This window comes from Hippocampus guttulatus, chromosome 1, assembly GCF_054856545.1.
Source record: "Hippocampus guttulatus isolate MCC_2025c chromosome 1, RoL_Hgut_1.0, whole genome shotgun sequence".
NCBI classification, from domain to species: Eukaryota; Metazoa; Chordata; class Actinopteri; order Syngnathiformes; family Syngnathidae; genus Hippocampus; species Hippocampus guttulatus.
Genome location: NC_141261.1, coordinates 28,361,133 through 28,387,108, shown reverse-complemented (window position 1 = coordinate 28,387,108; position 25,976 = coordinate 28,361,133). Strand labels below are relative to the sequence as shown.

Here is a 25,976-nt window from a genome sequence, read left to right as displayed (position 1 = left end):
TGGAAAAAGTGGTGCACATGCAATTGAAATTTTTCTTGGATGAACATGACATCTTGGAGGTCTTCCAGTCAGGTTTCAAGACGATGCATAGCACGGAGTCAGCCCTGTTACGCGTTTCTAATGACATCCTTCTGGCAAATGACTCTGGAGACCACATGTGTCTAGTTTTATTGGACTTAACTGCAGCATTTGATACAGTGGATCACAGTATTCTGCTGACTCGTTTGCAGCACTTGGTGGGCATTGGCGGCAGTGCTCTTGAGTGGTTTAGGTCCTATTTAGCTGACAGAACCTTCTGTGTCAGCCTTGGCTGCTCTGAGTCACGCACTGCTCCCCTGTCATGTGGTGTTCCACAGGGCTCAATTCTGGGGCCTCTGCTGTTCTCGCTGTATCTGCTCCCATTGGGTTCCATCTTAAGGAAACATGGTATTCCCTTCCACTGCTATGCAGATGACTGCCAGATCTATGTCCCACTGAGCAAGAAAGACCCCTTCTCATTAAGGCCACTCCTATCCTGTCTGGAAGAAATCAAAACCTGGATGGCACAAAATTTCTTGAGATTCAATGAAAAGAAGACAGAGGTGATATTGTTTGTTCCCAGTGGCCCTTGTACATTCCATCCTGTAGACTTGGGCCCCCTGTCTCCTTATCTTAAGTCAACAGTCTCAAACTTGGGCCTTAAACTGGACAGTGATTTCAAACTCGATCGGCAAATTGGTGCCGTTGTTAAATCCAGCTTCTTGCACCTTAGACAGCTGGCCAAAATAAAACCTCTCCTCTCACATGAACACTTTGAGACAGTAATTCATGCCTTTGTCACATCCCGGCTCGATTACTGCAATGCCCTTTACTTTGGAGTCAGCCAGTCCTCCATTAAGCGCCTTCAGCTGGTCCAGAATGCCGCTGCTCGCCTCTTGACTGGTACTCGTAAGAGGGAGCACATAACTCCTACTCAGGCATCCCTTCACTGGCTCCCCATTCATTTTAGAGTTATTTTCAAGATCCTCTTATTTGTTTTCAAATCTCTAAATAATCTCGCGCCACCTTACCTCTCTGAGCTCATCCGCCCCTACACACCTGCCCGGCGCCTCAGGTCTGTGGACCAGACTTTATTAGAAGTACCAAGAACTAAACTGAGGCTCAGAGGGGATCGAGCCTTTTCTGTTGCTGGTCCCTCTCTCTGGAATGACCTCCCACTGAACATTCGGCAAGCCTCCTCGCTGCCCATCTTCAAAACCCTCCTCAAAACTCACTTGTATTCTTTGGCATTCGACTCAGCATGACTTAGATTTGTTCTTGGTTTTACTGTTTGGTGCTTTCTACCGCCTTTATTACCGATTTGTCTTACTGTTTATTGTGCATGTTAAATTGCTCCATGTACAGCACTTTGTATGCAGCGATGGCTGTTTGAAAGTGCTCTATAAATACTGTTGACTTGACTTGACAATGTATAGATTACGTTCCCAACACAATAAAACATCAATGGCAGGTGTGTTCCATTTCCTTTTTATTTGCTTTCACTCACATGACATCACATAGATCACATGACCACATGACCATTAAACGTGCTCAGCCCTCGGGTGCTTGACATTCACACAAAAACTCTTCGCCTGTCAGAGCGGTGCTGCTGCTGATGATCATGAGACGACAAAACCATCCGGTCACCCTCAAATGTATGGCAGACATACAGAAAGTCGTTGAAGCGTTTATTCGACAGCCTTAAAATCCAGCTTGGATTTGTAATTTTTTTCCCCTAAATAATCTTACCTACTACTGTGACCTTAAACATGTTATCAACAACTAAGGGCACACTAGTAGAACAACTGGAATTTTTTTCCCCACTACTAGTGACACTTTTGACCTACTAGTACAACCATAGGCTGGATGTCAGTATTGTTATTCATTTTAAAGTCCATGTAGCAGGACAACTTCACTAAATTGGTCAGACATGTTACTAGTTAGGCAAAATTGGGCACAAGTAGACTACTATGCAATTGAAACGCTACTAGACTACTACTATACTTGTGTCATGACCGTGTATCATCCTAGACCCGACGAGTAGCACCAAAACGGCCACTACTACTTTTGTCTCAGTAAAATGTAGTTGTGTACTAGTACGCTCTTTGGACAACAACTTGGCATACTACTACAACAACTGCATGTTATCATTAAGGCAAAACTGCAACACAGGGCATCCAAATTAGGAGACTAATGTGCACTTGTATCTCTACTAGGCTGAAGTACTCGGCTTGTGTCGTGGACAGGTAATTTCCTGAACCCTAATAGCAGCACCAAACTGCCCACTAGTTGTTTTACCACACTATTAACATGTAGCTGTGCAGTATTAGAGTCTTTGTCATACTGTTTTTCATTTGGCATACTAGTATACAAAGCTACATGTTACTAGTTATACAAAACTGTGTGCTCTTCATCCTCACTTCAAGATGAACTTTCTAAGAATAATTGGACAACTATGATTACTATTGGAACATTGCAACTAGTTGACAAACTTACTAGTAAATTCCTGTGGTGCACTACTAGCCTGCTGAACCCAACTGATAGCAGCAAAAGGCCCACTAGCTGTGTTGTCCCCACCAGTACGCCGAAGTTGTAGAAATTTGTATTTGTAGAAATGCCACACAGTTGAGGGAGGGGGGGGGGGCCATTACTCGTGAGATGGTCATTGACTTACTAGTGAGTACAAAGAGTATACGAGTACCTGGACCTGAGGCTGGATATTCACTAAATGCTCCATGTGTTTCCATAATGATGGACATGTTTACATTTCAGTAACGCATTACTGTACAGAGTGGGCAACACATATAGCATTCAGTGTCATATTTCCGAATGAAACCAGAAGCATTCTTGACATGTGAAATAACCTCGAAACTCAAGCAGTCAAAATCCATCAATCAATCAACGAGAAAAATAACAAAATAAACAAAAAAAAAAAGCCCAAGACTTGCGGCGCTTGTGGGGCTCGACCAACCCAAGAGAAAAGAAACGCTGGTCCATGTGAGAGACAGAAGGAAGCAATCAGAGCGCGGCTGCCATTGTGAGGCGCCACGTTGGATTTGAAAAGCTTTGCTGCTGATGCACAAAAAAACTGACATTCCACAATTAAAAAAAAAACAATAACACAGCAGCACAATTCTAACATATTTGGGAAAAAAATACATATGGCGGCGTCCTCGGTGCACATTTGAAGGGTCCTGATGGCTTAATGTGATGGCAAAAAAATGCTTTTTGGGGGGCAGAAACCACAGAAAAACTGAAAGAAAAAGAAAAAAAAGGAGTCTATGGAAAGGCGGTTGGTTGACATTCTGCTTAAGGTCCATGTACTAAGGAGCCTCTTTGTCCTAAAAATAACACTGGTCACCAGCAAATTGTAATCAGGCTTGAGGCTTTCATCGTAGCTTTGTGTCCCTAAACATGTTTATGACGTCCAATTTCAAAAATGCCTTCACTTTTGCAAGCACATCAGGTTTTGGAGGTATTTTAAATGTTTGTTTTGAAAGCTTGAACAATCAAAGCTTGTGCAGTACGCATTGTACTACTGTATGCCTTGTCATTTATAGCAATGACGTTTTAGGAAAACAAATTCCGTCTGTTGCTGAACCTAACCCATCCATCCATCCATCCATCTTCTACCGCTTATCCGGGGCCGGGTCGCGGGGGCAACAGCTTTAGCAGGGAAGCCCAGACTTCCCTCTCCCTAGCTACTTCTTCCAGCTCTCCCCGGGGGATCCCGAGGCGTTCCCAGGCCAGCTGTGTGACATAGTCTCTCCAGCGTGTCCTGGGTCTTCCTCGGGGTCTGCTCCCGGTGGGACATGCCCGGAACACCTCACCAGGGAGGCGTTCAGGAGGCATCCGAATCAGATGCCCAAGCCACCTCATCTGGCTCCTCTCGATGTGGACGAGAAGCCGCTCGACTTTGAGCCCCTCCCGGATGACCGAGCTTCTCACCTTATCTCTAAGGGAGAGCCCGGACACCCTGCGGAGAAAACTCATTTCGGCCGCTTGTATCCGGGATCTCGTTCTTTCGGTCACGACCCATAGCTCGTGACCATAGATGAGGGTTGGAACGTAGATCGACCGGTAAATTGAGAGCTTCGCCCTTTGGCTCAGCTCCTTCTTCACCACGACAGACCGATACAACGTCCGCATCACAGCAGACGCTGCACCGATCCGCCTGTCAATCTCTCGCTCCCTCCTGCCCTCATTCGTGAACAAGACCCCAAGATACTTAAACTCCTCCACTTGGGGCAAGATCTCTTCCCGACCCGGAGGGGGCACTCCACCCTTTTCCGACTGAGGACCATGGTTTCAGATTTGGAGGTGCTGATTTTCATCCCAACCGCTTCACACTCGGCTGCGAAACGCTCCAGTGAGCGTTGGAGAGCCCTGTTTGAAGGAGCCAACAGCACCACATCATCTGCAAAAAGCAGGGATGCAATACTGAGGCCACCAAAACGGACCCCCTCAACGCTTCGGCTGCGCCTAGAAATTCTGTCCATAAAGGTTATGAACAGAATCGGCGACAAAGGGCAGCCTTGGCGGAGTCCTACCCTCACTGGAAACGATTCCGACTTATTGCCGGCAATGCGAACCAAACTCTGACATCGGTGGTATAGTGACCGAACAGCCCGTATCAGGGGGTTCGGTACCCCATACCCACGAAGCACCCTCCACAGAACTCCCCGAGGGACATGGTCAAACGCCTTCTCCAAGTCCACAAAACACATGTAGACTGGTTGGGCGAATTCCCACATACCCTCGAGGACCCTGCTAAGGGCGTAGAGCTGGTCCACTGTTCCACGGCCGGGACGAAAACCACACTGCTCCTCCTCAATCTGAGGCTCGACTTCCTGACGGACCCTCCTCTCCAGCACCCCTGAATAGACCTTACCAGGGAGGCTGAGGAGTGTGATCCCTCTGTAGTTGGAACACACCCTCTGGTCCCCCCTTTTAAAAAGAGGGACGACCACCCCGGTCTGCCAATCCAGAGGCACGTACACAATGACGTTTTAGGAAAACAAATTCCGTCTGTTGCTGAACCTAACCCTAAATTCCAAAATATCACTAAACATATGCACATATGTTCTTCTAGCGCTGAATTGTCTTACTAGTGAGGACAAATAGTACATGGACACGAAGTGACTAAATGCTCAAACGGCTTTGCATAGGAAGGCAGTAGTGAATAAAACATTATTAGTAAGATAGTCCTTCTTCTGTAAATCGAGCAATACTGCGCAGTTGCTGCCCTTCCATATGACCAAGCAGTGCGGCGAAAGACGCCGCAGCGGCGTTGAAACATTTGGATGCCAAAATCATGAGGAAAGTACACACGGCACATACAACAACCAAAGCAACTTTTATTTTTGTAAGTTTTACATTCAACAGGTTCCGCCCTGCTCCGTCCTCAAAGCCACAATAGAATCTTAAAGCGGAAGTCAAGTCAAAAATGTTCTTTGCAATCATTTGTTCTATGTGGTCACACGAGTTGAAACGTGGTATTCTGATTACTTTTGTGTTTGCGGATTCGGAATTAGGAATACAAATTCAGCCGCTTTCAACCATCTAAGCAGGCTGACATTTTATGAAGCACCGGCCCCTCCGGTCGACTGAAATTGATGTAAAAATAATGGCCAGAAAACAGGTGAGCCGCGATGCGCGCTTAATTTCAGTCCACACGATGTAATTGCCCCACGGGGATAAATAACGTTTTCTGAATCTGAAAACAGCCGGTGGCAGTGCCGCATAAAATATTAGCTTCCTTGGATGGGTTAAAACAGGTGATCAGTCTCCTTAATTCTTAGCCCACCAACACAATTTTAATTACAATATTATGTTTAGACTAGTGTGGGACCACAGAATATATTGTTGCAAAAAACATTTTTGACTTGACATCAGCTTTATCGTATGTTCACAACAGCTTCTCAAATCAACGTAAAAAAAAAAATTCCAGAGCATCTTGCTGTAAAAAATGTTTCCTTTTAATATAAGAGAGAAACAACAACAAAATAAGATATATGAAAAAGCATCAGGGTTCGCTTTATGCTGCATATGTACAAAAACAAAAGTCCTGAAGCCGTCTCGTGTCAGCTCATGCCAGTCGACAATCGCCTCTTCGCCCACCCATCGGCGCTCTTCTCCCAATGTCTTTTTGTGTGGAAATGAATCACGATTAGCAACAAGCGACCTCAGTTAAGCGTGGTCAAGGTTACACCACGACGGGCTTGATCGTCACTGGCAAGATTAGTGCAACACAAAAGGTGGACTGAAGGCGCTCTATGCGCTTGAGCTACACGTGCTGGTGGAGGAGATAAAAGTGCTTGCTTGGGAGCTTGGGTTGGTCACCTGCGGGGTTGCTGCTCGATCAAAAGTCCCAAAGCAGATGTAGGGTACCAGCGCGCACGCACGTAACACACAGCTCAGCTGGATGCGTGGAAGCGCAATCGCCACGTGAATCAGGGGTGTCCAAAATGGGGCCTGACGTCTATGTTAGCAGTCTTTTTGCTTTGCGGCGCGCCAGTAAATCAAGTTGCAGCGATGTCTTGAGAGACAAATTCAATTCGCAGCATGACCGCGGTCGTAACACAAAATACTTTTAAATCATCTTTTCCCACTGAAATGAATGGAAATGCCATTGATCCGGTCCAGCTTCCACCCAAAAACACAAAAAAGTTGCCATGTGGATTTTAATGAGGGAGAATAGCAGTGCTTGAAAAAAATACAGATGACATGAGTCATCTAACAAAAATCACCGGCATATACTCTTTATCTTCTGCCATGATCGCCTAATTTTATTGCGGCTTACTGTACAGCTATGCCTACCTCCATGTATATTTGCTGTCTGTATTACACTCCCCCCAAGTGGCCATTGGGCACACAAGGATCAGCACAGAGTTCGTGGAATTGGAGTAAAAAATGAAGCCAAAAAAATGGTTTCATGATTTAAATTCTATATAAGGATGACATTGCTGGTGGCTTTATAATGTACACATATGATAGATTGCTATTTTTCTGAGTAATAAACACATTACAGAAGTACCAAGAACTAAACTGAGGCTCAGAGGGGATCGAGCCTTTTCTGTTGCTGGTCCCTCTCTCTGGAATGACCTCCCACTGAACATTCGGCAAGCCTCCTCGCTGCCCATCTTCAAAACCCTCCTCAAAACTCACTTGTATTCTTTGGCATTCGACTCAGCATGACTTAGATTTGTTCTTGGTTTTACTGTTTGGTGCTTTCTACCGCCTTTATTACCGATTTGTCTTACTGTTTATTGTGCATGTTAAATTGCTCCATGTATAGCACTTTGTATGCAGCGATGGCTGTTTGAAAGTGCTCTATAAATACTGTTGACTTGACTTGACATATTGATGGCGTTCCCATTCATTTTAATTGGTGAAAGATGATTTGAGAAGTGTTTTGCGCTACAAGCGCGGACACAGAACGAGTGAAGCTCATCGGCTTATCAAATTGTAAAAAAGTGCTTTGCCGCGATATAGTGCCGTTGATAGGCAATTACAAACTTTTTAGTTAGTTTAGTTTGGCGGTCCATTCGTCTCGGATATTCGCTGTTCCTTCTCCCGTTGACACTTTTGCTTTTAGTGTCTTGAATAAATTAAGATGAAGCATAACAAAATGGCCTCGTATCTTTTGTTGTTTCTGTATGCACACCTTGGGTGGTTGAAGTTTTGGACACCCCGGGTCAACGCATATGCCGGTGGAAGAGCTGTAAAAGTGCTTGTTTTGGAAAGTCATCGACTGGGTTCCTCGTCTATCTTGGTGACAAGTGGTATGAGCTCATGCGCGCGCACACACACACACACACACACACGCCACACACACACCGCACACGATGCACAGAGGGATTCATTCAAGCGAGTGGGAAGCGCAATCACAGTGCAGATGAAGGTCCGAGGATCGTGAAGAATCGTGAGAATCGAGCACACAACTCCTCACGCACGCAATGGTACCGCACTGGAGGAAACACGACTAACACAACTCTGGTGCGTACAAAAGACAAAGAAGGGCCAGAACAGTTCAGCGGATGAGGACCATGAAGATGATGGTGATGATAATGGGAGGCGTTTTCAATCCCTGACGTCTCATTTCTCTCATTGGGCAATTGCCCTCAAACATCAGTTTTGGGAAAACGGAACAATGGCTTTTAAATCGTGTGTGTATTGAAAATGTTGATGGAGAAAATGAAAAAAAAAAAGTATCGTTACGCAGTGCAATGTAGTGCAATTTGATTCAGATCAGTATAGCTTTCCTTTTTGTTATGTTCTTGTCGTTGGCACTTTTGTGAGGTTTCTGTCCGTTACGAGGTCAGCCAATCACAGGGCAAGAGAGAGCTAGCTTATCACTTTACTGGAGTTTAAAAAAAACAAAAAAAGAAAAAAAAGGAGAAACATGGAAACTGACAAGATACTATGCATACACTTGGGCAATCCTCAAGAAAGGGGATGTTTCCAAGGCAACGGAGGACAAAGTGCACCTGCTGTGATAGCCTGTATGTTTGTCACATCTCCGTGACGATGGATGGAGGGCTGCGCAGATGAGACGCAATCAAATCTGCACTGAAAAAAATGCTCGGAAAAATAGATCCTCTGTTCCTGCGCCGGGGTTCTAATGTACTGTATAAAAATTTAAAACACAATTTAGTCAAGTAAAAGGACGACGACTATATAGCTTGCTAAAGAGGGGAAATGTCAAGAGCTTCTTGGGTATTTGAATGTAGGAATTCTACAATAATTAGCAAAACATGTCACTCTTTCGGGAACAAAAACACCTAACAAACTACGTGATGAGCGAGGGTTTCGTCTACTTTCATCACTAAAATCACCAATGACGGTCATTTAGCAAAACACAAAGCTGCCGGTTGCGTCAATCGAAATGTCTTGATTGTCACTGGCTATCATTCTCCTCAGCTCTCTTGCGTATCTTGGGCGAATTCAAAATGGGTTCGTGATTAAGTGAGGCAATTCCCCTCACTAACTCATCTAAAAAAATCAATCGGCAAGTTTAAATCTGGGAAGAAAACAAACAAATAAACAAGCAAACTGAGAACTACCTTCAGCTTATTACAAATCACGTCAAAGCTGCATTTCAAATGTATTTGATGACGAGTGTCCGAACGTTATCCAACCCAGCGTAGGATCACTTGAAGGATTACAAACAACAAATGTTCCAGTGAGGTCAGGTGTGCTAATGCTAAAGCCTTCCACATTAAAGGCCTGCCCGACAAACAGGAAGTGATGGTGGGCTCACTATGAACGGTGGGTATAAAAAGTCTACACACCCCTGTTCAAATCCCAGGGTTTGCGATATGCAAAAATGAGACCAAGATAAAATCGTGTACTTGTGACTTATAACCTGTACAACTCAATTGAAAGAATAATTCAATATTTTGGAGGGGGAAAAAAGCGATAACGTGGTTGCGGCAAACATATCTTCTGAAATGATGTCCAACGACCTTGGTTTCATCGGGCCATAACATTTCCCAATGTCTCTTTTGAATTGACTTGTACATGATATCCTGTAGGTTTTGACTGCATTATCTTGCTCTTATTTTTCAGCACAAAGACCTGCCATTTAAGCGTGGCTGTGTTGACTTTTTCCATCCAGCGTACGTGAGGTCAGTCGGCGTTGCGTGTGGGGGTTTGAAAGGGCAGTTAAGGACAATCCACGGTGACGACAAACGATCTCAGAATCTCAAAACATCAGCTGTTAAATGAAACCCAAAGAAAAGTTGAGCCTTTCTGTCTGGGCTCACAACAATGACAACAATAAAGAAAGAAAGACAATAATTCAACAAGTTGTAATGCTGCCGATTGCACGGTGCAACTGCTAGTTGCTTCAGCACGCCCGTGCCGAAAATAAACTCTCTATATCAAATGCATATCCTCTCTCCCAGGCTTACAGTGATACTTGTAAAAGTCGACTCGCTTCTTCAAGGTGCATATCTTTAAGCGCAAGAGGAAGGGGAAATATATTTCTTATATTCTGTACATCTCTCAGGCATATTGTGGGAAATGAAAGGAAGGAATCCTTATTCTTTTTGTACCACGTGGTGAGAGGGTTTTGTGCATCGTTGCAAAATGTGACGATGTCTTGGCTGGCGGTAATGAAAGCCTGATTGAATGGACAGGCGCGTCTTACAACCATGATGAGACGTGGCTGGAACTCAACCGGAGGTTTGGCCGTCTTTTTAACAGTGTGACGCTGATGTGCTCTGGAGGTTCGTGTACCCGTCCGCTGATCCGTCAACAATAGCTTACGCCACGCTGCTGCTCGAGTGACCAACTGAGTATATCAAAATATTTGTCGTTTTACACATTGGGTGGAAAAAAGTGAAAAAAGTCATCTGACAGTTCCCAATTCAAATAGAAGTTTCTGCCCTACACCCCCATCCCCCATTATTTATCAACAGTGAGCGAGTGAAAAGTCTCTCAGTCTTAAGAAAAAAGTTTCAAAACCAGCAGAAGGTTCCTTTTTCTCCGTTACTTTTTTTTTTTTTCTGTTTGGAAAGAGTAGAGAGCGAAGTCAAACCTCCCGCTGCTCTGCAGGACGGAGCACTGAGAAGCAGAAGAAGAAGAAGAAGCCTGCTCCAGCCCCAAATAGCGGAGCTCATCTTGCCGGATGAAGGGGGCGGGGCTACTAAAAGTGAGGGAGGGCTTTTAGTCGGTGAATCTCTGACAGGCCTTCTTCCAGCGACAGGCCGTGCACCACATCTCTTTCTTCTCCATGCCGTACACCTTTCGGCACTTCTTGGCCTCCCCGCGGGGTTTCCTTCGCGACAGCACATGAGAAAGCATTAAGTGCACGCATATCGAGTACACTTCAACCACACGCTCACCGCACATGTCTGATGTATACCAAGGGTCACCACCATATAGCTCAACAATCGTAGGGCATTGTGATTCCCTTGCAATGTTGCCCTTGAAAATAGAAACACATGCGGAGATTTCTGGCAACAGGAGTTGCATGCACGAATCTGTTAAATCGTTGTTGATCACCCATGTGGGAAATGATTCAGATGAGCAGTGTCTTCACATACGGTCGATGGCTATCACTAGCCTTAAAGAATAAAGCGAGGAAAGGCCATTTGAGCAAATGTGTTCATTGAGAAGTGTGTACCAAACAGCTCGCCATTCATATTAATCCGTAGCCAAGCTCTCCGTCTTATAAAGGTTGGTGACCCATAATGGATAGAGTGCATGGATGTATTGCACCGAGGAAAGTACCTGCCGCCATTTTTTAAAAATCGGGCCCACTGAGCATTTCAACAGTGTTAATAATCTTTACAGCAATAACTATATTCCTGTAGTCATAATTATTGATTTACTGTTGAGCAAATATGAATTAACAAAGGAAGTATGTGGGTAATGACAAGTTACACCAATCAAACAACAGAGTCGATGATTGTTTTATTATTAATAACTTTGATATAAAATGCAATAAACAATGTCTTATGGTGCATGTATTTGATTAAATATTGATTATTTTAAAATAAATGAGCTATAAATAAAAAATAAATAACATGAGCAGGATTTTTTATTTGTTTTTTTTCGCCACATTTTGTGCATTGTAAAGAAAAATCAATCTGTAGTTTGAAATCCAAGACACAACGACAAAAGGAACACGTCGCCGCGTACCTGTTTCCTGCTGCAGATTTAGGCGTCGTCATGATTAAAGCCTGGTTCTTGTTACCGATGCCATTTGTGCCGGATGCCGGCTGCCGCTTTTCTCCGATACTCACTGTACGCACGTGAGTCACCGCAGGCCCCTGCGCATACAACAAGACGTAAGTAAACCGCGGGCATGCCGGCGCCTATCATAGTATTTATTTATTTATTTTTATTGAATCGATCAGTGTATTGATATCTACTGACCAATCGACTAAACAAGCCATCCCTTGGTTAGGGAAAACATCTCCTTTATACATTAAACTCTTTTAATACCATCAAGTGTGATATATAAGGAGATAAAGCCTAGATGATAAAAGCAACAAGAGAGAGAAACAAAGGACAGGAAAAGGAAACACAGAAGGACGCCTTCCACTTCGAAGCCGTAAGACCAAGTCTCACTCGCCAGATGCTTCTGAAAATGGCTGGACGGGACCTGTCATGGCACACTGATGCCGATTTCCTATCCGGAACACATTAATGTGTCCCGAGCCAGGTGGGTCCTGGCCCACTGGGAAAATTACAGGCGCATTTGCCTGAGACATAACTACCGACCCACTCAGCCCAAAGAAGAAAGATGGACATGGAAGACCAGCAACGATGCAGCGGAAACAGAAAAGGGATTCATCATTTCATTGGGAAGAAATCGCCAATATGCAATTTTCTGTATTTGTTTATGCTCCGAAACAAATACAGTATGTTTCGTGAAGCCACTTGCACATATCAACCTAATAATTTGGAAAGCGCAGATTTTATTTCAAAAAGTTTGGTTAAAGGGACACCGTGTCTACATTTGTTGATTTTTCAATGTTCGTTCTTTCAAAACCCCGTTATTAATTTCAATAGTGTGCAAAAAAAGAAAAAAAGTTTCCATCACATCGTCATTTAAAAATAAATAAATAAATAAACCCGTCATCGTGGGTGAAGTAATTGCAAATTTCATTACGTAGGGCGTTCCGCCCCAACAGGAGGCGGCCATTTTGTGCCACCCTCGTTCCGCTGCGGATACCAGATGGAGACAAACTTTTAGTGAATGTAGTTCCTCAACATCATGACTAGAGCATGTGTAACAAGTGACTTGCACTTACTCCGTCACGATAGGGGATAGTCGAAGCCGTTTGTGATGACATTTTGGAGACACCTCTGCTGAAGAAACCGTACGTAGTGCACGTGCTTCAAAATGAACGGCTTGGAGCTTAGGTCGTTGCATTGTATTAGTTCACCGCTTGATGGCAATACATTCTACACATTGTACTTTTAAACTTGATAAATTGCACACAAGTAAACACCTTGCTCTTGTGTGTGATCGCTATGGTCTTGTGTAGACTGCAACAAAGGAAATTAGTCAAGATTTATCGGGGGGGGGGGGGGGGGTTATGAGACCAAGATTCATCATTTCAAAGTATTTTGCCACAATGTAGCCAAAAAACATGTGGCAGCATCGCCCTTTGAGGCTATTTTTCCTCGGCTGGAAGTGGGTCCTTTGAAAAGTTGGAGCAAATTCTAAATGCCAGTCTAAGTTAGCGCAAAACCTTCATGCTTCTTTTTGGAGGCAAAAATGCCAGGAAAAATATCCAATCCTAAAATATCTGAAGGGGTGTTCACACGGCACACATTTGCTCCGGCGCTGCGCCGATGTATTTTGTTGCGATATATTTTGCACCGCAGCAAATTGTGTGTAGCGTTCACACGTACAAAGCCGCTGAGCGTGTCTGCACCGGCACAGCGTCGGTGCAGCCCCACTTGCGTTCACACGGCAGTTTCTGCAGCGGAGCAAAACGACAGAAAACAAATGAGCTGTCGTGTTGGTTCTTTTTAAAACGTATCCACAACTCAAGCGACTACTGGACAGGCACGTCCTTCTCCTTCTCGGTCTCCGTGCCTTCTGCTCGAGAGTGACCGCCCCCGAAAACGTAAATCAACGATGATTTCAATGACACTCAGAAAAGCAAACACGTAATGCGCCAAACAGAAAATCAAGAGAGGAAATCACAAAATAAATTATATGGGGGGCGGGGGGTTGTGAACACACAACAAATGAACAAACTACACAAACAACTCCGAGACAGTCCAGTCTCCTACAAAAGGAAAGATGTTACCAGCCAAGTCTTGTGTCGTTATTAAACAAACACATGACGGACATCCGACAGAGCGCGAAAGCAACGCATTCTCGCCGTACGTAAACTCTTCACAAGCATTTGCTCTGGAGCAAATTTAACCCAGTCGCGTTCACACGTGCAAATTTACACCGGTGCTGCTTCGCTAACGAGCATTTGATCTGGAGCAAATTTTTAAACCACCTCAATAGGGGTGTTCACACGGCACACATTTGCTCCGGCGCTGCACCGATGTATTTTGTTGCGATATATTTTGCACCGCAGCAAATTGTGTGGAGCGTTCACTCGTACAAAGCCGCTGAGCGTGTCTGCACCGGCACAGCGTCGGTGCAGCCCCACTTGCGTTCACACGGCAGTTTCTGCAGCGGAGCAAAACGACAGAAAACAAATGAGCTGTCGTGTTGGTTCTTTTTAAAACGTATACACAACTCAAGCGACTACTGGACGGGCACGTCCTTCTCCTTCTCGGTCTCCGTGCCTTCTGCTCGAGAGTGAGCGCCCCCAAAAACGTAAATCAACGATGACTTCAATGACACTCAGAAAAGCAAATATGTAATGCGCCAAACAGAAAATCAAGAGAGGAAATCACAAAATAAATTATATGGGGGGCGGGGGGTTGTGGACACACAACAAAGGAACAAACTACACAAACAATTCCGAGACAGTCCAGTCTCCTACAAAAGGAAAGATGTTACCAGCCAAGTCTTGTGTCGTTATTAAACAAACGCATGACGGAAGTCCGACAGAGCACGAAAGCAATGCATTTTCGCCGTACGTAAACTCTTCACAAGCATTTGCTCTGGAGCAAATTTAACCCAGTTGCGTTCACACGTGCAAATTTACATCGGTGCTGCTTCGCAAACGAGCATTTGCTCCGGAGCAAATTTTTAAACCACCTCCCTGAGGTGGATCAAATTTGGTCCGGTGTAAGCCTTTTTCCGGGGCTACGCCGGAGCTAATTTGCACGTGTGAACGCTCTACTGGGGCAGCCCCGGCGTAGCACCGGACCAAATCTTGCCGTGTGAACACCCCTTGAGATGGATTTGGGCTTCGTAATAGTCATTTCAATGGCGGCAGGTGTGTGCTGACTCTCATTGAACATGAGCTTGAATGGGCCATTAAAGTGAACAAAGAGGGTGTACATATTTATACAACCACTTTATTTCAGTGGGAGGGGGGGGGGGGTTACCTCCATCTTGAGAGATCCCCCCTCACTTGAGTTGTACAAATTGTATGTCACAAAATTGGTGGAAAATTTTTTGAATTCTTGGCCTCTCTCAATCCAGCAAGGAATGTGGCTGTTATGCAAAAGTGTTCAGGTTAAATGTTGTTTTACGAGTATACTTGCCAGGTACTGCAAGTATACTCCCTAGCAAGCCCTCGAGCAAGGCACCTCCCCCACCCCACAGCTCAAGTGGTGCAGCACTGCTTTGTGAAACTTTTTACATCCCACCTTGCGTGCTTTGCATGTATCGTGTGCAGCACAAACATATACAGCAGAGTATAAGTTGAACATAGCGAGTATCATAAATAAACATTTAAAAGAAACTCTGACTCCATTCTTTGTGTGAACTGATATTTACAGCAAAATTTCTTCACTTTATCACACCCACACTGCTGAGCTGTAGCTGACCTAAGACCTTTTTTTTTCCCACGCTGATCTCCCAAACCGCCTCGGCTCGCATTTGCAAAATGTGATAACGTTGTGTTTGTGGGTGTGAGTCTGTGCACGTGCGCATGCACGACCACGATCCGCCCCTGCGGCACGACGTACCTGGTAGGCATGGTCGGTGCGGATGTGGCAGAGCGTGGAGGGAGCCGATTGGCTGAGCAGTGTCGGGGCGTGGCTGCACGTCCCGTTCAGATTGATGTCTGGGACGTCGGCGAGGAGCGGTGGGAAGATGGGCGGGGGGCCGGCCGTGGTAGGCGAGGTGGGCGTGAGGCTGGACAAGCCCTCTGTCAAGCTGTCCATGTTGACCTCGATCTCTGAGTAGTAGAAGTCCTCCTCTCCGTCACTGTAGTCCGAGTCGCTGTTACGCCTGAAAGGAAGCCACGACAACTCACTGAAAATATTCTACTAACTCTGCTGATCAGTTCATTTTGGAATTCAACATGAATGACTGTCACCTGAAATGATCTATCCATCCATTTTCTATCCTGTCTGTCCTCATTAGGGTTGAAGGTCATCTGAAGCCTATCGCAGTTGACTAGATTGTCAATATTGTGGTTGTATTTATCTCACTATCTAGTATCACAGTGAGTGGTGCTTCTATTACGGAAGTGGCTCACAAGATTAGGAAAAAACGAAACTTGAATCCAAACAAATGACCAAATTGTAAAATGATCGCAGCAGCCAGAGCTGAGCGTCATGATCACCTCCGCAAAGGCAAAATTTGTGATCAAACTCTGAATCGCAATCTTGTTTGCAGATGTTGTATTTGTAGCTTATGTACAAAAGAAGCAATCGGCTTTTGCAATCTTACCCCACGAAACATGTACATTCGCGAAGGTGAAAAGAAGCTTCATCATGCACTGAAGCTTTCCGGGCAAGTGCTTTGCACATGATTCAAACTTCTTGGTGCTTCATTTGCTCTATGGCGGCATACAAAATGAAAGAAGATTGTAGGCTAAACAGTGAAAAGATGTCCATAAGTATTGTTTTGTGTTTTTTGTTATTGTAAAGTGTCCTTGGGTGTCTTGAAAGGTGCTTATAAATAAAATGTATTATTATTATTATAAGTGTAAATATGGCCTAAATAAGAAGCATAACAACGTAAGTACAACGCTTATGAATATAAATCAGTATGAATTTAAAATAGTCAAACTCTATTAAGGGGATCAAATCCAGAACACGGTGACTGGAAGAGCAAGACTCTCTCAAATATGCCAGCTACTGTATGTATGCAACCTTGCAACAAGCAAACACAGATACAATGACCGTGCACTGGCCCCAAAAAGACAATAAGCACAAGCGTTAATCCTCCACAAGTTCTGCCAGAATTTTTTGTCTCACGCACAGTGACTCTCTAATTCGTCAACTGACTTGAAGCTCACAACCAATGCAGACGACACCCAGCAAATCAGCCAGCGCAAGGTCCCGACTCTTATGATGACGTATCGACACGTTGAATGAACAAATGATGTCACCGGCACAAAATGAGAATTGGGGCTTCATTTGGCACGCCTAATCTTGCTCGAGACACACTCTGTAGCCTCGGCGCATCTCCTAATATTATTTATCTAAAAACCATCTTTCACAAAACAGCCTGAAGCCTGCGGGCAATGATTCACAACAGTAGTTGTGTAGTAATGGCGTTCCCCAGAGAGTAGTAGGCCTGTAATGATACTTCGATGGTTAAGATTTATTTTGCAGCTCAATTTCTGGATTTTGTTAGGATTTTTTGGGGTTGATGACAATATTGTTGTAATACTACTACAACTAATAATAATTGATTAATCAGCCGATTAATTTGAAAAATAATGAATAAAATACCCTATTTAACACAATTACGGGCAGAGCATCTGATTGTTTTACAATACCATTTGTAATTACTCAATTAAATAAAAATAGACTGATAGATTTGCTTACTATAAATGTATGCTTTATGGGGCACATTCTCCCGTTCGCGTTTGGATCAATTCTTGACAGGCTTTTCTGAAGCACCTTCAAGGTATGGCGATTTTCCGCTCTAGTCCTGTGCCACACCCATCCTGTGAGTCTTCCTGACACATGTCAATTCCATAGTGCTCCATTTGAATAGATGGCAAACTCTCAATGTGGTATCAAATTAACTTGCGTATGGATCCGGAAGTTAGAGAGCGATCGTCCCCAGTAACACGCGTGTCTCATCCCACGGGCTACTTTGAACGAGCATGTGTATTTGCATTTCACATTTCAAAAATGCAATTAAAATAATTTAATCAGCGGACTGTGCTTGGGCCTGAATGTATATTCGGAGCTGAAACGCGGGTGTGCCGGCTGTTGTTTTAGCGTTGCTTAGCGACACTTCCTGCTGCACAGCGAGAGTGGCACTTCTATGGATTTCACGCCCGGGGGATGTCAACTTAAAAAAAAAAAACAAAAAAAAAAAAGATTCAAGATCTAATTCACTGTTGCCACCATTCGAATGCCTGCAGCTGTTGTGAGCTACGCCTCCAGACGAACTCCCAAGCCATCAGCACCAGTCAGCAGTCGCTGGGTCACGCGGCTGTCATGCATGCAGTGGAGCACGGAAGCAGATCATTGGATCAAAACGGGCAATATAAAGTTTCAGTTTCACCTTGAAGAGGTGCCAGTCCTTAGTAGAACCCGAGTGCGTAGGAGGAAAGGTACTTAGGTTTCGGGGAGAATACGCGGAGCACTAGATTTCAGAGGGGATGACCTTATTTAAATGTCGCTCCATCCAGAGTGCAACCATTTCATGAAGGTGCATAACTGACACAATTAAGTCAATGGGAGAAAATTCGCAGCCCCAAAAGTAAAACATTATTGAGGCAGCCCTCCGATGCCCTTCAGCGTTAAATGACATTCTCCTATGTCCTTATTGTCTTTGCCATGAAGCGATGACATGTATGAAGCAAAACATAAGAACAGAGGGGCCTTTGTCATCTTTGACAGAGTTGCATTTTAATTGACCAAGTACACAGACAGCGTCAAGCTGAAAATGGGAGCGATGTTGAGTCATTGTTCATTTCACAATATCATTCTAACCTCGATTGTCAGAAATACCGTGCCTGTATTTTCTTCCATGCCCCACTCATATGTAGTTTGGAGTGGTTTCTTTCAAGGTGTATTTACAGTGTGACTTGGCCACTGAACCGTGTCGCTGAAATGCTCCCGTACCGCAGACCTGAATGAAATGGCACGATCTGCAATTTCAGGGTTATTAAGTCTTGCAAAGAGCAATGCTTTTTTCTCTCCTTCGGTCCGCTCTCATGTAATTTGACAGAACTAGCATTGGCGGTAGCCACAGTTTTGCTCACTCCGTTCAGATGAGTGTCACTAGAAACAGTAGTCACATGACACGATGTTGGAAGAGGCTTGCCGCAGAAATGTATCACACTGGTACGCTTACCTTTTAAAAATGTGCTTAAAATATGAACTTTTAGTAGGACTGGAGTCCTAAACCCTGGGAGTTGGAAGGGACGTGTTGCGGTTCTGCCATTTCAAAGATTTGGGTCGAAAGAGTCTCGCAATTTTTGGTTGCAATAGCATCGTCACAAGCTTAGCATTCAGTCAGGTCAGAAACACTAAACACAGGAGAGGACCAACTCACCCCAGGTGGACGGTGCGGATGTGCCGCTGTATTCCTGAGGAAGTGCTGAGGACCTTTTCACAGTTCTTCCACAAGCACTTGAACATCACCTTCATGGAGTTCTGAAAGAGCCAGACATGGGAGTCAGAAGATTTGGGGCACGCAACATGAAACTGACATGGCTCCTTTTGACAAAAAATAATGGAATGATAAATCGATGATCAAAATAATTGGTAGTTGCAGCACTAATTGAATGAGAGATGGGTCTCGATCTTTAGTCCATTAAAGGGCCTGAGTGCCATTTCGATACAGGTCTCCTTGAAACCGCGAGGCTCACTGTGCATCCATGGGAAGAGGAGAACGGTTGCTTTATTATCTATTCATTTCCTCTTTTGCGTACGAGAGGCTGGCAGCTGTCCCGTGAGCAGGCACGGACCTGCCATGGAAGGCGGTGGGTGTGTACTCTTGCTACCTTTCAACAGCCTCTGGAGAAGAACGGTGAGAAGGGGGCGAGGCCAGTTTGTGTGTCGAGAGTTAACCCCTACACGGCTCTAGTGCTGGAGAGCTTCTAACGGCACATTTAAATGATACTCATAAATACTTGGCAACAAAGCTCTTCAGTCCAACAAATGCAAATCGCCTAATTCCTCCGGTGTTTTTTTAAATCGTGGTTATGACAAGGTCGGCGACAGCGATGTTGAACAATCTTCTTAACTCTCTGCCAAGAACAGAAACTGAGACAGAGTGACACTTCCAGGTCTGAGGTGGAAATACTTGTCATCGCCGTTCTTCACAGCCTACACGTTTGGAAAAAGCAATTCCCTTGAAACACGAATCCAGTAGTTGTGCATCCCAGCGCTCTTTACTGCTGCCCCGTTCCAATGAGTCGACTCCCGCAGCTTGCGCAGTCTGTGTACACTCCTCCAACACTGCGGTGCCAAAGGAACTATTAAGTTTCATTTTGCCACATGCTTTTATTTTGTGCCTCAATCCTTGTACGCCTCGACATCCTGACTATCCTCATTCATATGCATCGCTTTCACCTTCTGTTGCTTCTGCTCGCACTCCGCATCTGTGTCCTTTCTCTCAAGCAGCACAGAAAAAAAACATAATGGCCGTCAAAGTCAAAATGTCAGAAATGTGTATTCCTTTAAAAAAAAAAAAAAAAGACGTGAAAGAGCAGGACCCACTGTGAGATTCGAAAACTGGATGATGGTTACTTTTTTGTGGGCAGTCTTTTTTTGGGGGGTGGTCAGAATTGAAAGGCCAAATACAATCTGCATATCGACAGGCCAGGAACACCACATACAGCCGGCCCACCTTTCGTTTGCGAGGTATGGGGTCCTCAAACATGAAGTGTGTGCTCTCCGCGACGTCCTCGCTGACATCATCTCCCTGCGACGGGAGCAGGAAGTTCTTGTTGGCGTCGTTGGACAGAGGCGGGGATGGCGTGGAGGGCACCGACTGGTCGCTGGCATCCCAACTCCAGTTGCCGCTGGTGGAGCTGCTGTAGCTGCCTGACAGCGCCTCCTTCCAAGCCCGAATCGCCGGCTCTGGAACCGCAGCTGACAGCATACACATTGGGTTGACTGAAGCTTGCAAATGTCGTGATCTTGTCCCATTAGTTTTCTTTTCGGAGCAGCCGTTCTCACGTGATGGTTCAGGACCCAGGAGCAGAACCGCTTACATCATGTGTGGGTCGCGGAGAGGTGGTAAAAAGAATTATAGGGGTCCTAGGTTTACGACTGTACGGGCATACGACGTTTCGAGGTTACAAACTACATGTGATGAACGAGTTTGCTCAGCGGCATGAGTTTATTTTATGCGTAAAATCAATATATATCGGCTTAATACAGCGAATAATTTAAGACTGATAGGGAAATCTACGAACAAAATTGTATCATGTTTAAAGTTTCGGTTAATTTGGGCATGTCTAGACATGCTCAGCGCAGAGGTGTCGGCCGTTTGGGCGGAGGGCCTTTTCTTGAGTAATCACGTCAAAGCAAGGGGGGCGAAGGCTAAATTCAATCACAGAGTGGTAATAAAGTGGGAATAAAAAAATTGGGGACAAAGAGTTGTTGAATACCAAAAGACAGTTTGGGAACAGCTGTCGCGCCCAGGTGGACATTAGTCATCAGCAAAGTCTGTGACTTGTGTATTCGGGTAAATCAGATCATTGCCGGGGGGCCGGACCGGGGGGCGCGGGGTGCAAATCTCGGGGGCAGTGTCATTTTGCAATAAAAGTTCGAACCGGCGGAGAGGGAGCCGAGTGTGATCGCGGAGCAACTAACCGTCGTTCGCTCTCAGAGATCCGCTCCCGCCGATATTGACTACAATTTTCCTGTGTGCCGAGTCATTTCTTTAACTTTGTCCGAGAAAATCTCTGACAAAGACCTAGACATCATTTTAAAATGACAGAAATTTCCGCAGCATATGGAAACCCTGACAACTTCGACTGACCACACCATGCAAACCAAAGTAAGAACTATTCCTGAAGAGTTACCCGCTAACCTTGTACGCACAAAAATGCATACAAGTTGTGGCATTCCATGAAAAAAAAAAAGCATAAACCAACCTCTTTTGAATTTGCAATACTGTCTTAAAATATTTCAGCATTGTGTATTCATTTTAACAAAACTGTATTCTTCACAGTGCAAAGGCGGGAGCGCATTTTGGATGAAGACCAATTACTTTGCTCCTGAAACATCTTTGAGCCTTCTATTAGTGCCTCAATATCAGCTGTCAAATCCTGAGTAGCAGTCAATTTCAGAATGTCAATTCAGTGGAAAATGCAAATTAAATGGTTGTCAGTCCAAAAAAAAAAAAAAAAGAATAGTTTCTTTTATAGTTACAAAAGTTACTTTTATTGAAAACGTGATGGTAATGTGTTCTTGGCCAAGATTTGAGCATATCCAGCACCTCACTGCCCCGATCTCCCCCCACCCCAACCCCTAAAACGAACTACAATGAGTACAGCGATGCATGACCCAAGTGTCACAGATATTTCTCCAAACTACGAAAAACATGCAGCAGATGTCACAGTTTGCCCTTTGTTGCAACGCCGACACAATGCTGCATTTGTGACTTTTGTTTATCAAATTTAACTACGCCCAAAGGTGTACTCTGCCGAGGGCAAATACCAGTTTTGAACATAACGCGTAATATAAAACATTCAAATCTATTTGTGTCCTGCTGGGATGATGTCGTCAATCAGTACACCTGCAAGTTGACTCATTGGGAGCAAAGAGCGTCGGGTAAGTTGAGCTTTAAAAAAAAAGGGGGGGGGGGGAAGCCGGCAGGACTTTGACCGTCTGACGATGTTGTCATGGCAAAGGCAAGCACAGCAAAATGGAGCTGCGGTGAGAAGGTCGCGACGGAACAGTTGGCATGGCACATGACTGAGTATTTGGTTTGTGAGGATGTGAGGAGACTCGGCTGCGGGTGCTCCCAGGCAGGTTTGCCCAAGCAGGTTAGGTCGTGGCGTTACCTGTTGGCGCGAAGGACGGGCAGAGCACCAGCGGGGACGTGGACAGCGATGTCAGGACGGCAGCGGCCATCACCTCTTTATCAGCATGACCTGAGGGCTTCCTGCACAACACACACACGGAGGCCGACAAGGTTTAGGTGCCGTTCCAACTTTCTTGATACAACTGCTTATTCGATTAAGGAAGCTCAGGCCGACACCAGAGACCAACACAACTCCAAACAAACAGCAGCCTGAGGACAGACCGATATGAAATTCTGAGAGAAAGAGATGCACGAAAACAACCTCCCACCCACTGTTGTCTTCCAGCTCAGTTATGTGCATGAGAACTTGAACCGTACACTGCCCGCTTGGACAAACACAAACAAACTTTATACTCCTAAAGTTAGATGTGTGCTCAGAGTACAACTATTCAACTCACTTCCTGTTGTCCTTGAAAGCAAAATATGGGGGAAGATATATTTAAGGATGGGCCGAGAATTCCTCAAAACACACACACACACACACACACACACACACACACACACACACACAAGTGTTTGTCAAGTGAGGTGCAGAAACCAGGTCTCAAAGGGCTCAATAGCCACGAACTGGTTCACACTCGACACGTACGCATCTTAATCATCTGGATTTGAACGTAAACGGCCGCCACACAGAAGCCCAGTGGCAAGCCAGAATCTGCACATGTTCTGCAGCTTTAAGAGATGCATGACCCGCCCCCAGACTTCTCTACTCTGCAACCAGAGCAAACTGGTTTGAGGCATTCTTTCAGCCAAGCCCGAAGTCCTGGCCCTGACTCACTACGAGTCTCCGTGCACACAAAAACTTCACGACGGGCGCCACAAACACGAACACAAGCACATGGGCTATAAATCGAGCAAGCGTACGTGCACAAGACTGAGCGCAAGGCCGCCGGTGAGACTTGTCTGTTCTGTTTTTTTTGTTAAGTTTCAAAAACTTTTAAAACGGTCCCTGATGGTGAGAAGTCACGATGAGATTAGTCGAGATCGAGAATGTGCACATGAGGGACAAACAATTGTGTATGAACAAGGAGATGAACTAATATGGTGGTGAATGTGAGCCAGAGCAGAGGAGGGTAACGCACGTGCAAACGCGCACACGTTCACTTGCGACAGAGGCAGAAACAACCCGGTCTGGACATGAGATAAAGAGATAACAAGATTAGTCGTGTCCTGTTTCAGGGCACGGCCTTGTTCTCTGTACCAAGCGAGGACACCCGTTTGATTTATATGGCCTGTATTCCCCCCCCCCCCCCCACCCCCTATTATTTGTTTAGGCGATGGAGAACACGTTGATGTATTGACTATGGAATGCAACACACTGCACTTTCCCGGCCTTCAAAAATCTATATCAGTACCTTGTGTTGTTTCTCAAAGTCTCGTTTGAACTGCAGCTGGCACGGAAAAGTTGTGTGACTAATACTACTGACGGGCCAGCACGCTTGCGGTGTGTGTATTTCGGTGGAGCAGAATAGGGGAAAGCGCACGCACGCGCACACGCTTAGGAGGCAAATCCGGGGTAATTCAAACATTTTTGACACACACACAAATATTCGCAAAACCACTCCCCAAAATTTCCTGACATTGAGTTTTTCTCCTTCTGCTTCCTGGAAGAGTTTTGATTCTCGGCTTAAATCTCATCAAATGTGGTATGTGATGCGAGTGCGAGATCGCCGCAGTCATCAAACCAGCGCAGACTTTCATGTTTACTCCAAGAGACTTAGATAGCGTCAGGGAAGTTTGCAATTGACTTTCCTTGCAGTGACCTCTTGACGATGTGAAATTAAAACCCGATGGGATCAGACGACTGCCATAGAGCAACCTTGCACTAAGTCTGTGTGTATCTTCTTCTGAGCGGATGAGGAAACTTCATTTTGGACCGTCTACGTCTTTATTTAGCGCCGTCAACAAAGTTGCACTTGGTGTACACTGGACGTCTGCGAGTATGTTTAGAGCCGAGGGTGTTAATAGAGGGAAGCAGCATTTAGGGCAGGTATTGCACATGATGAAATGACAACATGAAAGCCGCTACCGTGCCCTACATTTGCTGCGAATAAACCTGCCGCGTGGTTTACTGTGCTGTGGTGAAGCTGTCAATTTTACAAGACAAAATGTGCTTTATGAGCCTGGCCCCCTTCATTATGTGGGAGTGTTTTTGGCGTGTCAAAGATTGGTTGATGATCGAGACTTTTCACATCTTTTGTCATTTTACCGTTCCGCCCAATCTTATTCACATGTATCTAATTTGAGAACGTGGATTCTTTTCTTTCAAGGAATTGCAACATTTCGGAACAACGTGACTCATTTTGGGCATGACTGTGTCATTTTAGGGCTGCAGCTGTCAAATGTCAGCTATCAAACTCGTTTTGGTTTGAATGAATCATCACATCATTCCTAACAAAATGATTTTGATCAATTCGTCAGTTCATGTTTTTTTACGTGATTTTTTTTTTGTCTTTAACATTCCTCTCTATTGTAATGCGACTACAAATACCAAAGAACAAAGTATTGGGAAATCGTCAAACTTTCTGCCCGTAATTCACATTTTTGTGGTGAGCATGACAAAAAAAGTAAATTCATGGTATCATTTCGAAAGAAATTGGCCAATGAATCTGTTAGCTGAATGTTTTTCTGTCGAACAGCAGACACTTAATCCATATTGGCCGGGCTCGACATTTTCATACGTCTCTGTTGCTCTAAGGCACTTGGCAGAGAACACGATGCGCACGCCAGATCTCCCCAGGGAGAGACTGTACCGAGTGGTGCTACAGTATGGTGTGTCTGCGATGGTGTTTCGTAAGTCCCCCACCACATCGGTCTGGCATTACTGAGGTCTTTTGCTGTTGTTGGGGAGAAGGCAGGCCCTTCGCTCTATATTTAACACCACACCTCTGCTCGTGTTACCAAACCAGCCTCACAGAAATCCCTGGGACCTGCTGGATTTATGGCTTATTGTATTGTAGTTTAAGCCCACTTAACTTTGAATTCAGGCCAACTGCAGCGCAACCAGCGCTTAGACTTCAAGGTTAGATGGTTATTACCTTCTTCGGATGTGCATGTGTATGTATATGTGTGTGTAGATACACACACACAAATTATATAAAATTTTAAAAATTCCTCGTCTCACCCCCCCTCGGGTAGTGTCCGTCCCTCATTCAGCTCGGGTCCTCTACCAGAGGCCAGGAAGCTTGAGGGTTCTGCGCAGTATCCTTGCTGTTCCCAGCACTGCACATTTATGGACTGAGATGTCCGATGTTGTTCCCGGGATCTGTTGCAACCACTCATCTAGTTTGGGGGTTACTGCCCCGAGTGCTCCGACCACCACAGGCACGACTGTCACCTTTACCTTCCAGGCTCTCTCCAGCTCCTCTCTGAGCCCTTGGTATTTCTCGAGTTTCTCGCG

The 25,976-nt window shown here is 45.1% G+C and overlaps 1 protein-coding gene across 1 annotated transcript in view; it reads right to left on the bottom strand.

Moving 5' to 3' along the window:
• Positions 1-1,490: 1,490 nt before the first annotated feature.
• slc2a4rg (SLC2A4 regulator) overlaps positions 1,491-25,976 on the bottom strand; it is a 60,931-nt gene continuing 36,445 nt past the window's right edge. Inside the window, exons 3-8 of the mRNA XM_086124572.1 lie at positions 22,557-22,657; positions 20,390-20,634; positions 19,091-19,191; positions 15,589-15,853; positions 11,668-11,798; positions 1,491-10,801 (exon numbers count right to left, since the gene is read on the bottom strand). Coding sequence (XP_085980698.1) covers positions 10,690-10,801; positions 11,668-11,798; positions 15,589-15,853; positions 19,091-19,191; positions 20,390-20,634; positions 22,557-22,657 — 955 coding nt within the window. The 3' untranslated portion in view covers positions 1,491-10,689. The remainder of the gene's footprint in view (positions 10,802-11,667; positions 11,799-15,588; positions 15,854-19,090; positions 19,192-20,389; positions 20,635-22,556; positions 22,658-25,976) is intronic.